General features: G+C 41.6%; 1 protein-coding gene across 2 annotated transcripts in view; it reads left to right on the forward strand.

Annotated features, from left to right (window-relative positions):
• Positions 1 to 18279, forward strand: part of kcnt2 (potassium channel, subfamily T, member 2) — a 689705-nt gene that overhangs the window by 494193 nt on the left and 177233 nt on the right. For both annotated transcript variants that reach the window (XM_043699803.1, XM_043699804.1), the window contains 2 exons: positions 2764 to 2865; positions 6311 to 6394. In XM_043699803.1, the coding sequence (XP_043555738.1) occupies positions 2764 to 2865; positions 6311 to 6394 (186 nt within the window). The remainder of the gene's footprint in view (positions 1 to 2763; positions 2866 to 6310; positions 6395 to 18279) is intronic.

The following is an 18279-nucleotide window of genomic DNA, read 5'->3' on the forward strand; positions in this document are numbered from 1 at the left end:
GGGCATAAGTAACATTCCGCCGAAAGTCAATAATGAGTTCCTTGGTTTTGCTGGCATTGAGAGCTAGATTGTTCTCAGTGCACCATTTTTCCAGGTCTTCCACCTCCCGTCTGTAGTCTGCTTTGTCACCATCTGAGATTTGACCAACTTTGGTGGTGTCATCAGCGAACTTGTAAATGGCATTAGTCTGGTATTTGGCGACGCAGTCATGGGTATACAATGAATATATTAGGAGACTGAGTACGCACCCTGAGGGCTCCAGTGTTGAGTGTTAGTGAGGATGAAATATTGTTCCCAATCTTCACTGATTATGGACCGTGGGTCAGGAAACTGAGGATCCAGTTGTAGAGAGTAGGGCTTAGTCCGAGATCACTAAATTTAGTAATCAGTCTCGTGGGGATAACCGTGTTGAAGGCTGAACTGTAGTCAATGAGTAGGATTCTTACGTAGCTGTTCTTGGTGTCAAGATGATCTAAGGAGGAGTGAAGGGCAAGTGATATAGCATCTGACATGGATCTGTTGGTCTGATAGACAAATTGATGTGGGTCAAGAGTAGTGGGGAGGCTGGAGTTGATTAATGCCATGACCAGCCTTTCAAAGCACTTCATGACCACCAAAGTTAGGGCTACTGGGTGGTAGTCATTGAGACATGTTGCATGAGCCTTCTTAGGCAGAGGGATGATGTTGGCCCTCTTGAAACAGGCAGCACAGTGGCCTGCTGCAGGGAGAGGTTGAAGATGTCCAAGAAGACCTCTGCCAGTGGATCTGTGCTTCTCTGAGTGCACAGCCTGATACTCCGTCTGGTCCCATCGCTTTCCTTGAATTCACACGAAGGAAAACTGATCTGACCTCTGATGCAGTGACTATTGGGATATGTTCGAATAGGTGTTGGAATAGGTGTTACCTCTCCACCAAACCTCTGCTCAAAGCGAGCAAAGAAGGCATTGAAACGATCTGGGAGGGATATGTCATCAGCTGCTATCTTGCACTGTCTCTTTTAGAACCTGTGATCTCATTCAGTCCTTGCCATAGTCGCCGGGTGTCTGTCTGGGTCTCTAGTTTGGATCGGTATTGGTCCTTGGCTCTCTTAATGGCTCTGCGAAGGCCATACTTGGATTCCTTATATTTGAGTAGGTCTCCTGATCTGAAGGCCTCACGCCTGGTTTTTAGCAGGTCCTGCATGTCCTGATTCATCCAGGGTTTCCTGTTGGGGAATACCCGGATTGACTTCCTCGGTATGCAGTCCTCCACACACTTGATGATAAAGTCTGTGACAGTGGTGGTGTATTCGTCCAAGGTAGCTGCAGACTGTTTGAACATGGCCCAATCAGCCTCGTTCTCTAGACTTCTCTAATAATTCTTTGTCGCTAAGATCAACTTCTGTACTTGTCCAGATAATTTTCTGGCCTTGAATGTCACTCATGTGACCTGGGCACAATATTCAAGGTATGATCATGATTCCTATGAATTACGTCTGCACAGTTTGACTGTGCAGTTCAATATTCTGCTTAGTTTAATGGTCGCATGCTCTCCGTCACACCAATGGAGAGTAGTCAATTCGGGCTGAGGATCAAATCAGAAGCCTTCTTAGTCTATGCATCTCAGGTAATCATTGAAATAATTAACTGAGCCATCAGTTTGCACATTTTTCCCATGTCTGCGTGGGGTTCCTCTGGGTGCTCTAGTTTCCTCCCACAGTCCAAAGCTGTGCCGGTTAGGTGGATTGGCCATGCTAAATTGCCCAGAGTATCCAGGGATGTGCAGGCTCGTTGCATTAATCATGGGAAATGCAGGGTTACAGGGATGGGGTGGGTCATGATGGGCTGCTCTTCGGAGGATCAGACTGGATTTGATGGGCCAAATAGCCTGCTTCCACACTGTAGGGATTCAATGATGAGAGAGCTCATTTGTTTGACTTTTCTCATGTGAGTAAAAGAAAGACTCATTTTTAAAATCTTTTATCTTTATTTTTATTTAATATATTCACTTTTACTGTTTTTCTAATGAGTAGTTTTAAGAAAATTTCTATATTTTCACATATTTATTACTTTCCATATTATAAACATACAATTACATTAAAAATCATGCAGATGCAAATATCCAATTTATCATTTTGTTGGATCAATCCAAGTGAATAATTTAACAGTCAGTAGTATAGATTGGATGATGAAAAGTAATTGTTGAATCAGGATGGTCATGTATAATGTAAGTATGTTTATTTGGGCATTTTTAAAAAAAATGTAAATTTTCCAATGACTTCACACCTACACAAGGTGACCTTATCTTTACTGTTCAGCCGAAATATATTCAATACTGTTTTTATATACAGTGGTGCCGATGCAAGCTGTGGTCATCAGACTCTTTCACAGTCCTTTCATTCAGAAGAAATGCTGTTCCCAAATATTTACATTTGATATTTCAATGCTAAATTAAGTCCTGTAATATAACAAAGCTATACAGTAAAAATAATTCTCCATTTAATATTTTTTGCTGTAGGTGGGTATAATAGTCTTTGACTAAATTATCAAATTGCTCGTTGTATTGATAATGGAATATTTTTTAAACAATCCAGTTATGCATACCAATTCATTAGTAATAATCAACAAAATTCTGCAAATTTCTTCACCTTTTTGGAAATTCTAGCGACAAAAGTAAAGACCAACAGATTTTTCATCTGGTGTTGTTTAATTCTTGCACTACCCAGATAGAGGCAGTGTTGCTCTGCCGAAAATAAAAACTAAGTCTGATCTGATTCTCTCACAGAAAGAACGTGAAAAAGGTTCCAATCTCGCATTCATGTTCCGTCAACCATTTGCCGCTGGGAGAGTCTTCAGCATCAGCATGCTAGATACACTGCTGTACCAGGTAGTGTTTTTCATTGTTATTATTAATAAAATAAATCCACACACTAACAGATTGCCATCAACCCTAATGCATAATGGCATCGGCTTAATGTACCTTGGAATATTGCCAGATCATGAATTCTGATAATTCTATACCTGTTCTGCAGATTAGTATCTGCTCTTTTAATCAGACTGATTGACATCTAGTTTTGTTTAACATTCATCTAATAAATCAACAGCCCAAAATGTTGTTACTCTGCTGAATATAATCGAGCAATCCAAGCAATGGATTAAGATCTTTGACTCTATCATATGTCAAAATAACCTCCTAACAAGGTTTGATTTGATATTTGTTACTTTACCTTCTACAGATAAAAAAGTCATCCATCTCTATTTGGACAGAGACTCATTGTTACTGTGTCAAAGCTGCGAAATAGATACCTCAGTCCTGATAACTCCTTTCACCTCTTCTTCAAAACTCTGCATGATTGTGTATTTATTTGTGACTTGATTATAAAATGTTACTGCATCCTTTGGGAACGGGTATTGGATTTCTATCCATTTGTAAGATTTAGCAGGATTAGAAATCTGCATACACTGCCTGAAAGTGAAGAATGTTTGAGCTAGTTACTGTGAGATCACTTCAAGCAGTGATTTCTGCAGGCAGAGGTTCCAGAGGTTTAGTAGGGGTGAAGGTGGTCTCACCCGCCAGCTATAGATCTAGGAAGAGTGCCAAATCACCACTTTTCATGCATACTTGCTACATTAAGTGCCAATCATGTTCTTAACTGGACAGTGGCGAGCCTTCGCTCATAGCAAGGATCCTGGGAGCATAGGTGTCTAAGAGCTACTGGTCAGTCAGACACCAGCAACTCTTCAATTATGAACAATTGCCAATACAGTACCAACCCGAGCCCTAATACTGGACCCCAGGCCACAGGGAAGCAATGTAAAGAGGGTATTTAGAGTGGAGGGGTTCAGCAATAAGGGTTAGCTCTCATCTTGCTCCCCCACCACTCTACATTAATTGCCGGCCTAATTATTGACAGGGCAAGAAGGCTGTCCAGGAGCCTTCCTTAACTGACTTACTCTCACTGATCTCCCATTGACTTAATCGACATGGAGGTGGGAAGGCAGCTTGTTGCCCAGTCGACACCTTCCAATCTGTTCACCATAGGGGAGGGCATTAAATTGCAGTTGTTGTCTCTGAACCTCCAGCAGCCTGTCCTCTGATGTAAACAAAAGGCCAACGATCCAGCTTATTCATGTCCATGTTTCATTCCCGGCTTTTCCAGTGCATCCCTAACTCTGGGGGAGCATTGTGAATGTGTTTCAGTTCCAACTCGTCAGTTCCAAATCATGTTTAGTGAGAAAATTGCAGAGGAACATTGTAACAATGCATAAATTATAATTACGTTGTTTCAGTTAATAAAGGATTGAGTTTCTAACTCAGGTACGTAAACAAAAATTATATCATTTGGCATTTAATGTTAGTTATTGCATCATGCTGTCAAAATTCTGGCTGTGTCATTGCCTACCAAGTGGCATCAGATGCATGGAACAATGGCAGGAAATACTGTGGCTCCAAACTTATATTTCTGGCAAATTTTATTCTTCATAATTTCTTCCCATCCGTCACAGACAGTTGACATTCTCTTACACAATCTCACATCAAACCTTAACTCAACCCCACAGGAAAGCCATGATAACAGTGCCATATCTTATTTTATTATGGACATTACATTTTACCTTCACCCAAGATGATGACCAAGGTTTAGCAACTCTTATTTAACAACAATTTATTTCATGTTTTGTCCTGGTTCATCTCTGTCAATCTAATTTGTGGGCGGCACGGTGGCACAGTGGTTAGCACTGCTGCCTCACAGCGCCAGAGACCTGGGTTCAATTCCCGCCTCAGGCGACTGACTGTGTGGAGTTTGCACATTCTCCCCGTGTCTGCGTGGGTTTCCTCCGGGTGCTCCGGTTTCCTCCCACAGTCCAAAGATGTGCAGGTCAGGTGAATTGGCCATGCTAAATTGCCTGTAGTGTTAGGTAAGGGGTAAATGTAGGGGTATGGGTGGGTTGCGCTTCGGCGGGGCGGTGTGGACTTGTTGGGCCGAAGGGCCTGTTTCCACACTGTAAGTAATCTAATCTAGTCTAACTCTTCAAAAGTTCCAGCTGGGTCAGTTAAAATAGCTATAACCTTCCAATCACAGTGTAAGGGTTTGGTATGCAAACATGTCTCATTTAAAAAATGTTTAGAAATATAGGATTGAACCAGACCATTACTTATTGCATTCTCTTTATCCTCTCATTGTAACTTTGAACAGTGTCAGAAATTTGAGATGCCATTTAGGACAAAGTAAGCTGACTACATCGACAAGAGTGTGGTGCTGGAAAAGCACAGCAGCTCAGGCAGCATCCGAGGAGCAGGAAAATCGACATTTTAAGGGCTGATGCTTGAAACATCAATTCTCCTGCTCCTCGGATGTTGCCTGACCTGCTGTGCTTTTCCAGCACCACATTCTCGACTCTGATCTCCAGCGTCTGCAGTCCTCACTTTCTCCTGATTACATTGACACTCTATCCTCTGTCTTAACTATTAATTTCTTCCAAAAAACATTTGTAAAATGCACTGCAGCGACTACCCAGGATTCTTTGACAGCACCCCTCAAGTTCACAGCAACTACCACCTACAAGCACAGGGAATACCATCAACTGCAAGTTCCTTGCCAAGTCTCAGACCTTCCGGACATGGAAACATATTGCCATTTCTTCACAATCACTGTATCAAAATTCTGAAACTCCCTCTTTCACAACATTGGCAGAGTGGCATCACCATATGAATTGCAGCAGTTACAGAAGGCCACTTATCACCTGCCACTTTCTTGGGGACCCTTTGGGATGGGCAGAATATACTGTCTGTGCCAGTGATACTCAAGTTCCTGTGATTTAAAAATAGAAGTAAATACACTTATCACTGCAGTAATACCGTTTATGTCTTTAAAAACAAGGTATTTGTCATTAAGTACTGAAATCTGACTAATTTCTCAGATGATTGATTCTTTTATAGTTTGTTATTACAGGTCGTTCTGCTATAATGCGACAGTTGTGTTCCTCTGTAACCTCACGCTGTAGAAAATCATGCTGTAGTAAATCACTAAGAGAAAATCACTACATCAACTCAGTAGAAAGTTCATATTATCCAAAAAATGCCCACAATTTGTCATAGCCAATTCATGCTGATGAAGCGAGCATTATGGCACAACTGCCTGTATGGGTCTATAACGTATCCATGGACAATGACAGGGGGTCATTGTTGAATTTCCTGCTGGTGGGACAATTCAATTATCTGCTCATGTTAAGCACACTTTCATATGGCCTGTAGGAATAAATAACAATTCGCTGTGGTAGGTGTTTCCATTCACTTATTAATATTTAAATGACTGTTTTCATTTTGCTTGCAGTCATTTGTGAAGGACTACATGATCTCCATTACAAGACTGCTTTTAGGACTGGATACCACTCCAGGTTCGGGATTTCTCTGTGCAGTAAGTTCTGTTTTTACATTCTTGCAAATCCTAAGGCATAAATTGTTCCTTAAGCATTTGTTACATTTCTTACTTAGTGTTTTATTGTCTGAAGTCCTGTTTCTCTAGAATATTCATGGTTCAAATTACCCCTAAATGGAGGATCAGATTTTTTTGGATGTCTGTCAGCTGCATTTATCATGTGTTGCTGACCAGACCTAGAACAGTTAGGTATTGTACTCTGTTGCTGTCTATAGATGTCAGAGTTGGACTCTGCAAAAAGAGAATAAGAGAAGTAATAATAGCTCTTGAAATGTGGGTTCAGCAGAAGATCTCAAGCAGAGTGGCACAGCGTAAGTATGCTAGACCTGTAACCCAGATGGATCAAAGCCATCTGCTGCTATTTAGTTTTACAAAAATATTCATTCTTGGCTGCCAGTTTACTTGGTTGGCTGAACTATTTGTTTGTGATGCAGAGTGACAGCTAAGGTTACCCTAAAGGACTCTTCTTCTCAACCTCTCCCCTTGTCTGAGATATGGTGACCCTTGAGTCAAACTAACCACCAGTCATCTCTCTGTCTTAAGGGAGTAGCCCTATGGTTTGGTAAGACTGTTTGCCTTTTGACTTTATGGCAGAGGAGACTCAGAATCTACAGAACAGGCAGAAAGACAAATATGTGTGTTGCATCAGAAGTGTCGAATGTTAGAAAATATTTGCCATCCTCTAATCTCTCTCTCTCTCTCTCTATGGTAACTTTTTGCATTTCAGTCTCATTAATAATATTGTGGTTGCTGCTCCACTGAACAGTCCTCTTATACAATGGGGAGAACAAACACATGCACTGTTGAAATAAGAGAATTTGCAATCACATTGCTACCTTTAGGCAGACCAAAGATAGTAAACCTTCAGAGCTCCTCATTTTTCTCTGCTTTTGATTTATTCAGAAATTAGAATATAAATTTGCTTTTGTTTTGCATGCATATTCACAGGCTGAGGGTACTGAACTTCCAAAAATCCACTTCCAAAAAGTACCAAGCAGACGATTTCCCTTTATTGCCTGTTTGGCATCATCTAACAACACTTGCTGATTGATCTCACCATCCCATTTAGTCTTTCAATCCCGATGGCATTGCATACTCTGCATCTTGGCCCTTCACTATTTGGCAAATTTTATTGGTTTTATTAAATCTTAAGTGTGAATATTTGTGTAACTGAGAAATGAGATTCTTTGCTAGTTTTAATTCTTCAGAAATTTGCATTCAATAATAATCAGTGTTAAGCCCTGGATGGTAACTAAGCAACTGTATGTTCTAGTTGGCCTTGCTGATGTTGCTGAATAAATTGTCACGATTTCTTAGTGGCCAGAATAATATTGTATACCTACGGTGTTTTAAAGATTACTTTCATTCCAAGAGATTGCTCTGAAATCTCAAATTGGTTCTTTGAATTATATATTATTTTTAGCTAATTCTGTTCCCAGATATTATGACCCTGAATTTTCTCTAGACTCTTTCTATAACTCTTGAGAGAGTTGGGCAGAATCTAATGGAAAGCAACAGGAAGTCAGCTGCCCTGTTTCCAGCATTAACTGTTTGACTTTGTGAGGAACCTGTAACAAGAAGGAGGTGACTCCTATTGTGGAGGACCGGGAGGGGGAGAGTTAATAGACAGGGATCATAAATCCAAAAGTGGCATGACGTATTAGTCTCTGAACGGAAAGTAATGAACATCAATGGGGGAGAGTTTCAGGATTGGTTGCAGAAAACCAAGACCCCCAAAGTTCATGTAATAATATAGCACTGAAGGAGATTTTAGTGACCTTGCCTGTACTGGATCTTTGAAAGAACAACCCAGTAATTGCCAAAAAAACTGGTTGTCCTTTACACTTTCAAGAAATTACCCACCAGAGAAAATGTTTGCAATAAATCCATAGCAGTGCTTTTACATGAGGAGCCATTATGGAGATAGCTTGCATCTTAGTGTTGGCAGCTGAACCTGGGCTCCTGAGTGCCCAATGACAGGTAGATGGGGTTACTGGCAGATGGCAGAGAGTAGGCATGAAAAGATCTTTTTCAGGATGACAGCCAGTGATGAGTGGAGTTCCGCAGAGGTCAGTGTTGGGATCACAACTGTTCATGTTATACATTAATGGATGATGGAACTTGAGTGCGTTGTTGCTAAGTTTACAGATGACAGAAAGATAGGTTGAGGGACAGGTAGTATTGAAGAGCTGTGGAGGCTGCAGAAGGACAGGCTAGGAGAATGGGCAAAGGAGTGGCATATGGAATGCTATGTACAAAAGTGTGCAGAGGCATAGACTATTTTCTGAATGGGGAAAGGCTGCAGATGTCTGACGTATAAAAGGACTTGGGAGTCCTGGTTCAAAATTTTCTCAAGGGTAACATGAAGTTTCAGGTGGCAGTTAGAAAGGCAAATACAATGTTAGTATTCATTTCAAAAGGGCTAGAACACAAGAGCAGGAATGTACTGCTGAGGCTGTGTAATACTGAGTGGGTTTGGACCCCATATCTAAGGAAGGATGTGCTAGCCTTGGAGGGGATCCAAAGGAGATTTCCAAGAATAATCCTGGGGATGAAGGCCTTGACATGTGAAGAGCAGTTGAGGACTGTGGATCTACTCAATGGAGATTAGAAGCATGAGGGGGGGGGAGTGACTCAATGATTGTGGATGATTTCTAGGTACTATCACAGGATGCATGCTTCAAACACCACAGATATTTAATGGTGAGTCTACTTACTTGTCGATTAATTAGGGGAATCTGTGTCTACATCATTGGCAGAAGCTTCTCCCCGACGTTGGAAGCTGCAAGCTTGCAGCAAGTAAAATTCTGTTCCAGTCAGAGAAAACAAACAGTGCATCAATTACAATATGTGCTCCTTGTAACAATTTTTTTAAAATGTAGCATTAAGTAATGTTTCACTTCATTGCATTTTAATGCAATATAATGCAGCATTGAGGGAAACAAATTCAGTTACTTTCATTGTTAGGGCATGTGTTGTTTGCAGCAGTAATAAAACTAAGCAGAGACCACAGCACCACGGTATAAAAATTGATTTTATTCAGCAGCATGAAACTGAGGTCAGTGCCTCTGGATTTATGTGTAGCGTTTAATTTAAATGCATTTCTTCCGTGCTTTTATATCCCACTACATCTTATCTGAAGGATCAGGAAGGATGGTTGAAAAAATTGACTCAGCCAACCTCCCATCTCCTTTCCTACTGCCAACCCTGGCCAACAGTTTCAAAATCAATTGAGAGCAGTGTGTCACGTAACCAGTCTTTTCAAAGCTCACAAGAATGATGACTGGCTCAAACTTCACAAAATACACAACTGGTTATATTACTAAGTACATTTTCTGATCAGTTGTGACTTTTACTGATGTGAAATGTATTACACATCAAATCTCCCCACACAAAACCTGGAAAATCATGGAACCGTATCGCACAGAAGGAGGCGATTAAGCTCATTGTCTCTCTGCCAGTCCTTTGAAAGTGCTATCTAATTGTTCCAAATTGCCTGGATTTTCTTTGTAGCTCAGCAACTGAGCCCTTTCCAATCCCCTTTTGGCACGTTACGATTGAATCTCCCTCCAGACAATGCATTACAAGTCATAGCAGTAGCCTGACTAAAATGAAAAGTCTCCCTATCTCCCCAGCACCACAATTGTTTTCAAACTGGTGGATAGTGAAAAGTTGCCCATTTCTGATGTCCAGACAGTGATAATCTAGAATCAATTGAGAAATCTGACAATTTTGATGGTGGGTTCTCATTATTTTCGTGGAGTGCACTTTTAGGCTCCATAACATTCTGCCTTCCTGTCTGACAGTGCCCTCATCCCTAGCAGATCTGCTTCCTTTCATCCACATATTGTCATGCGTTAGAGTAGGGAGCTTGACCCAGGCGACTTAATCGTTGTCTGCAGCCTCATTGCCCTCACATCTTTTTATCTTCTCTGCTTTAAGTCAAACAACCCAAGCCTCTTCAGCCTCTCTGCCTAACTGAATTTGACCATCTTTGGTATCATTCTCATAAACCTCCGTGGCTTAAATCTCTTCCTTCCAAATTATTTTATACAAAATTGGACACAGTACAATTACAACATTTTAAAAGGCATCTGGATGGGTACATGAATAGGAAGAGTTCAGTAGGATTTGGCCCAAATACTGGCAAGTGAGACTGGATTGATTTAAGAATTCTGGTCAGCATGGACGAGCTATACTGAAGGATCTGTTTCCATGCTGTACATCTCTATGACTCAGTAGTCTAAGCTGGGAACCAACCAACAATGTACCATAATGTTATTACTTTTGTGAAACCAAGGATCCTCTATTTTGTTTTAATAGTTTTATCAAGTAGTTCTGTCGCCTTTGAGGATTAAAAAATGTGAAAACCTGGCTCCGTCTTCTACACCACATGTAGAAAGAACTATGGGTCCCAGAACTCATCACGAGGGGTCAACACTGAGTACTTCCCTCTAGTCATATTCCCAGACCCAGGCTGAATTTTTTCTCAGTGATTTGGTTCAGTGTCAGTTTCAAGCACTTCCATGAAGGATTTCTCTCCATGAGACCCAGAGAGTTATCATGGTGCTCATGATGTATGCGCCATGCCTCCAGGCTCTGACCGCACGCTGTCTTGCACTCTCCAACAGCTGATGGGACGTTGTGGGTTTCCTGCTGTTCACTCAATGTTGAAAGCCCAGCTGTGCATCAGCTGAAATGCTGCCAGTCAGGAATTGCCTTTCTCAGTTGCAGCATGCAGAGTTGACTGATGGGAAAGTTGGCACCCCAGTTTACATACAGGAACCTGGAGGTCCTGGTGGTGATGAAGAGGGACATGTTCTTTCCTCAGGACTGCCAGTGGTGACCACAGTATCAGACCTTACCAGCCTGGTCTGAACTTCCCCAGCTGGATCATTGCTGTACCTATGGTACGGAGGAATACCCAACATTACAGGAAGAAGATTAATTACCCTCTGGTACAAGGCTAAGTACCGCTGTCCTGTCTCTGCCACCTCACATTCACTGTAATCTTGCAATTCCGCCCATTTCCCACCAAGTTGCTCATGCTATCCCACTCCAGCTAATGCATGCAATATCTTCCCTCCCTCCCTCTCACCCACTCTCCATCTCTACTATGCTTGCAGTCCCTCACCCTGTTGAAGTTCAAACTGAAGAGGGTGAGCTTCCATCTGGACAGGACACTTTTAGCATGTTTGGGCCCTCTGGCCAAACTCTGCCAGGGTCACTTGCCCAAAACTCCAAAGGCAACAGGCTCCATTATGGGCTACGCTCCTTCCACTCAGGGACGACTGTACCTGGACACAGTGCGAGGACAAAGAAGGCATTCTGAAGGTACATGGATGGCACAAGTGAAACGGCTTTGTGAATAGAGTAACCAATTTGTAATCATATGCTTCGAGCAATAGCTCTATTATCATTTTAAGTGTAGCTACAAGGATGAACGTAAAGACAGTTGGCATCCCTAGCATCACATGATGGTTCTAACCCTGTCTGAAGGTGAGCTGTCCTTCCCATAGTGCCCATACTAGTACAATACGTTGACATGATTGAATGGAAATCAGGTGTTGTGAAAGCTTCCATCAGATTGTAGCCTTAGCTTTTATTTAACAATAGGAAGAGTGAAGAAAGAATAAACTGGTAAGCAACATTTGCATTTGGAATTAATCAAGGGAGACTGGCCTCTGCTGCATTTACAGTGAGTTAAAACTGACCTCACCCAATTGAATGCAGTTGCCAGACAAGTTGTGTTTGTGTTGTTTCAGCCAGCGATGCTGTGCAGTAACATGGCAAAGCTGATGTCCTTGCGATGCACATTCTATTTTTCCTACTTGGTATAAAACTGGTGGGAAATCATAGTTGAACCTAGTCAAAGTTTACCAGTTGTATTAGTTCCTAAACTAAATTGAGCAACAAGATTCTGCATAGTCTACAGAAAGCTGAATGCCATCATGAAAACAGATTTGTACCCAGTTATATGTCCAGCTATTTTCTCTTGTTAGGCTCTCTCCCCACCTATTGTTTTCTCCTTACCCCCTGCCCCCCACCTTATCTTCTGCATAAAAATCAACATTTTCCTAGCTGCCATCAGTTCTGAGGAAGGGTCACCGGACCTGAAACGTTAACTCTGATTTCTCTCCACAGATGCTGCCAGACCTGCTGAGCTTTCTCAGCAATTTTGTTTTTCTTTTTGATTTATAGCATCCACAGTTTGTTCAGTCTTTATATGAGTGGAAAACTGTGTTGATAGGGTTGGCAGTGCCTCATTCCTTTCCAAGGTTAATCTATTCAATGCCATCAACATCAAAGGCTAAAGAAATATCCAATTCTGTCACACCAAATGGGCTATACCAATGTCAAGTTGTGGCATTTGGGTTTAAGAATCCATCAACTATGTTCCAAAGGCCTACTAATCATGTCACAGTTGAGGTCCATAATTTTGTAATTTATTTAGACAGTGTCATAATGTATAGTGAGGAGTGCACGTGAAACTGTCAGAAGATTTGTTTAAGTAGTTACAGTTGGTTAGCTTAGGAACAAATATAGGTAAAAATGAGTTTGTGAAACCGAGTAAGTTACCTAAAACATACTATATGACAAGGTAGAGTGTTGCCCCAAGCGCAGCAAAAGTGATAGAATTCTCTATTCCTAAAAATGAATTAGAAGTTATGGGTTTTTTTTTTGGAATATAGAACATAGAACTGTACAGCACAGGAACAGATCCTTCGGCCCACGATGTTGTGCCAAACATGACGCCTTCTTCCAGCCCTTCGTGCATATCCCTCCATTCCTTGCCTATTTATGTGCTTATCTTAAAGCCCCTTTAAACACCCCTATCGTATCTGCCTCCACCACCACCCCTGGTAGTTAGTTCTAAACCTTTACCACTCTCAGTGTAAAAAAAAAACTTGTCCCTCACATCTCCTTTGAAATTTTCTCCTCTCACCTTAAATGCATGCCCCTAATATTCAACATATTAATTCTGGGGGAAAATATTCTGACTGTCAACCCGATCTATGCCTCTTACAATTTTATAAACTTCTATCAGGTCTCCTGTCAGCTGCACCGCTCCAGAGAAACCAACCCTGGTTTTTCCAGTCTCCCCTTACAGCCATACCCTCTAATCCAGGCAGTGACCTGGTAAACCTCTTGTGCACCCTATCTAAAGCCCCCACATCCTTTCTGTAAGTATGTGGATTTTACGAGAAATCTGTGTGTTGCTTCAGCAAAACAGCTGTACCTTTACAAAAATCTGTAAAGGAAACTGTTAAAAGTGGCGTGGTCAGCAGGAATGACAGGCTGAAGGCAATCCTAACAAATGAATCAGTTTTGGCCAGCCCTAATTTCTCTGGACTCATTAAAATGGTGATTGATGCTACTGACTTGGGAGTTGGTGCAGTCTTAACACAGGGTGATGAGTTGGGATTTGAGGAGCCAGTGGGATGCTACTCAAAGAAACTAAACCAGTATCACTCAATCATGAGGACAAGCGACATTGGGAATATTCTTGGCTCTTCAACACTTTGAAGTCTGTGCCGGACATGGTAACAAAGAAACATTAATTTACTCTGCTCATAATCCGCTGGCATTCACTGAAAAGTTTAAAATTTTAGATATGACACTTTAGATGGAGTCTTTAGTTTTGAGCATTTAATATAAAGATTTTTCACATTGTTGGCTGAGATAATGTAATTATAGCTGTACTGCCCTGATGTAAGATGATAGAGTAAGCTATACGGTTCAAGAAACGCTCAGGATGTATGGGGGGTGGGGGGGGGGGGGGGGGGGGGGGGGGGGGGGGGGGGGGGGGGGGGGGGGGGGGGGGGAGGAAGGATTAATGAATATAAGTCCTGAGTTTTGTTACTTGTGTTGCTCGTATCTTGTGATGAAGTGCATTTTTTGAATTATGGTATAAGACGTGTGGAGGCATATAAAGATTGCAACTTTCTATGTTACTTATGATTGTGGACTGACTTGAGAAAAGGATTGTTTTACATGAAAGAATGAATGAAGAAATTAGGGCTGGCCAAAACTGATTCATTTATTAGGATTGCCTTCAGCCTGAAATTCTTGCTGACCATGCCACTTTTGACGGTTTCCTTTACAAATTTGGTAAAGGTACAGCTGTTTTGCTGAAGTACGCATTGAAAAAGTAAGTTACTGAAAGCCTATGGGTGTGGCAGTGACATTGCTGCTTTATTCAAGCAGCTGGGAAAATCTTGGTCAGACCAACACCAAGGGATGTGCAGTCAGCCGGCAGCTGATTGGTTTATGGAGTTGTGACCAGTAGTGGATGCCAAAGGCCATCAGCCTGACAACAGTTATCAGATTGGCTCCTGCCAGAAAAGTGTGGAGTGCTGAGAGGGCAGATGGTGTATGTGTGTGTGTGTGTCTGTCTCTCTCTCTCTCTCTCTCAAACCCCCCTCTCCCACCAGTTGCTGCAAGCTGTAGATTATAACTAGTAATGCAGAAACTTTATGGTGCTGTACCTCCAAAGACCTGAAGGAAAACTTCAGAGAATTGGATAGCTTGGGAAACAAAAGGTCCACTCCATTGAATCCTGAGGATTGGCACCTTTGAACCACTTCCCCACCTTTCTTTCCCTCCACCCATAACATTCATTTTTCTTTGAGTTATCTGTGTGTATCTGCATGCGTGTTGGGATGGGGGATGCTTTATAGTTTTAGCTAGTAATGTTATATGTTGTTTACCTGTGGTTAGAATTTATTTTATTTGTACTGAATAGCAGTTCTTGTTCAGTACAGAAACCAAGCCCATGATTTCTACTAACCTGGTCTAGCCCACAGTTAAACTACGGATTTTGCGTACTTGGATAAACTTTTAAATCTTTTCTGACAACTCCAGGAATAGCACGGCTTGATTTCCAGTGCACTGCCCCAGTGAGGGGTGACAGGGAAGAGTAAGAAATGATAGGGCACACAGTACAAGATCCAAGAGGTTATGTAGAACTTAATGTCAGACATTAGTTCAGCCTTAGCTGGAGTTTTTGGACCAGTTCTGGGTGCTGCACTGCAGGCAGGATGTGAAGGCATTGGAGAGTGTGCAGAAGAGGTTTATGAGAATGTTGCAAGAGATGCGAAATTTCAGTTATGAAGATAATGTAGAGAAGTTGGGACTTGTTTCCTTTGAGGGTCAGAGAAGACTCGATTTCAGTAAACTGTACTTAAGTCATGAGAGGTCTGGACAGAACAAATAAGGAGAAGATTTTCCTCATGAAGGGTTCAACAATGTGAGGGCACAGATTTACGTGAATGAGCAAAAGTGGTATGTGAATAACTTTATCACATGGCATGTGGTTATATTCTCGAATGCACTGCCTGACAGTGAGGTGGAAAAAGGTTCAATCAAGGTATGGAAAGCGAATTAGTTATTTATTTTAAGTGGAACAGTGTGTAGTTATAGGAAAAAGATAGGAGAACAGAATTGGGTGAATTGCTCATTTGAAGAGCCTGCACAGAGAGGCTGAGCTGAATGGCATGTCAGTGCTGTAACATTTCTGTGCAATAGATAAATGAGATCTGTATGCAAAAGGATTTCCACACGTCCTTCATGTGTGTGGGTGTAAATTATTTTTATTACTTTCTAGTAGTGTTGGACAATGAATCCTGAGTGCAGGGGGTAATTGTGTTTCCTTTGTTATATTAAAGAGTTGCTTGCTTACTCTTCTAACGTAACCTAACTAACCAGTAACACCACAGTCAACTTACTTGTTTATCAGGAAGAAGCTCAGCTTCTTTAAGCTTATGCTCAGATTTGGAGCGACTTTTAGAAAATGGATGTTCAAGGCAATTGCAAGTCAGCATTAAGGAACAACCAATATTCAAAACTGCTGTAGGAAAGACAGCATTAAAATAGTGTGATATCCACTTTCGTGCAAATCATATTGATCATGAACCTACAAACAATGTGTTGTTTTCTTGATCTTCAACATTTGACTCTTACTTGCCTTAGTCTTTGGGAAATTAACAGCTCCTCTTACTACACCAACAGATCATGGATTTTTGATTTATTTAAGTTATGGGAGAATAGCATCCACTACAATGCATTGGTGATGGTTTATTGAGTGCAAACTATTTTACTTTGCACCAACACTAAGGTTTTTATGTAAATCCAGAATGGAGGCATGATTTTAATCTTAATTTCCAGTATACCTTAGCACTGGAGTGAAGCAAGGCTGCCTTGCACCAGGTACATTGTAAATGCACAATAAGGATGATTTGCTGCTTTTGCTGGACTCATTCAGTATCAATATAAAACAATCATCGTTCAATTTATTAGACTACATTTATTATCTCACATTATGGGTGAGACCTTCAGATATTTTCTGAGGTTGTGACTGAAAGGAGATGGTACCACGGTTGCCCACCAACGCGATCTTACCAGCGGGAGACAATTGAAAGCTAATTTCTGGAAGTGCTGTTAAACTAAGAAAAGTGGGTGGGGCATGTACTTGATTTGGGCCAGTGGGATGGATTGCAGAGTTCTCCTGTGAGCAGCCCCACAGGGAGAGATGGGCACTGCTTCTGGAAGCAGAGTTGTCCTGCGAGCAGCCCAACAGAGAGAGATGGGCACTGCTTCTGGAAGCAGAGTTGTCCTGCGAGCAGTCCCACAGGGAGAGATGGGCACTGCTTCTGGAAGCAGAGTTGTCCTGCGAGCAGCCCCACAGGGAGAGATGCGCACTGCTTCTGGAAGCAGAAGGACACAAGTTCTAGGAAAATGGTAAACTTATTTAATGGCTGCAGTTTTGGTGAAGTGGAAACTCTCTGCAGGATGGCCCCAGGGCCCATTGATGGGGAGACACGAGGCTGGGCGATAGAAAAAGGCGGCTTCTCTGCACAGCTCCAAGTGACCTGCCAACCTGCTACTGTCAGTCAGCCTCTGACAGTATTCCCAACTTCCTCACAAGTCGCTTGTCAATTGGCACCAGTTGGTTACCCACCACAGCCAAAAGTAGGCGCTCCTGTTGCTTACCCATCTTCAGCAAGACTAGGCTGGAGGACCAACCTGTCAGGTGGCATGCTCTAATGCATTATGTTCAAAGCACCTCAACCATCCATCTCCAAAACCATCTGTATTTAACCAGCAAGATTTCACCTCACACTGCATTCTAAAATTAGCATGGCACTTTTAAACTGAATGCAAATATGTATGTCATCTTTTAACTGCATTGATTAATTTGTCAATTATTTTAATGTGATGGGACACATGATAATACTTAATAAAATTAAACAAGCTGGAGGGAAATCTATACAAATAACACATGCTGACTGAGTAATTATTCTTTGTAAGATGAAGGAGTTTAACTTGTGACCTCCATAAGACTAGATATGAATACTATTGCAACTCTTTAAATGCATTAAATAGCAGATTTTCCAGTCAACAGTTTGCAAATCTATTTTAAATTTTCTTTTACATCCTTATGGTCATTAGCATTTAAGATGATTCCTATTCTTCCTAGACGATGCCATAGAAAATCCGATGAACATGAGCAACAATATTGTACTCTGTCCAATATTTGGATCCATTGACTTTATTGGCACTGAGTTTGAAAATGGGCAGCCAATGGAACACCTTGCTATTGTGCAATACCACTCAGGATCAATTTCTGTCTCCCTGTTAGCAGTTAGGGGTGCATTCAGCTTGGTTGGCTGGATGGCTGGTTTGCAATACAGAGTGATGCCAAAATAGTGGGTTCAGTTCCCATACCAGCTGAGGTTACCTTGAAGAGCCCATCTTCTCAATCTCTCCCCTTGCCTGACCTCAGGTTAAAGCATCTGAAGAGAGAGTTGTTCTACGGTCTGGTAGGACTATGATAACTTTCCCTTCTTCGCATTTGATCCATT

The sequence above is a fragment of the Chiloscyllium plagiosum genome, chromosome 11, assembly GCF_004010195.1.
Source record: "Chiloscyllium plagiosum isolate BGI_BamShark_2017 chromosome 11, ASM401019v2, whole genome shotgun sequence".
NCBI classification, from domain to species: Eukaryota; Metazoa; Chordata; class Chondrichthyes; order Orectolobiformes; family Hemiscylliidae; genus Chiloscyllium; species Chiloscyllium plagiosum.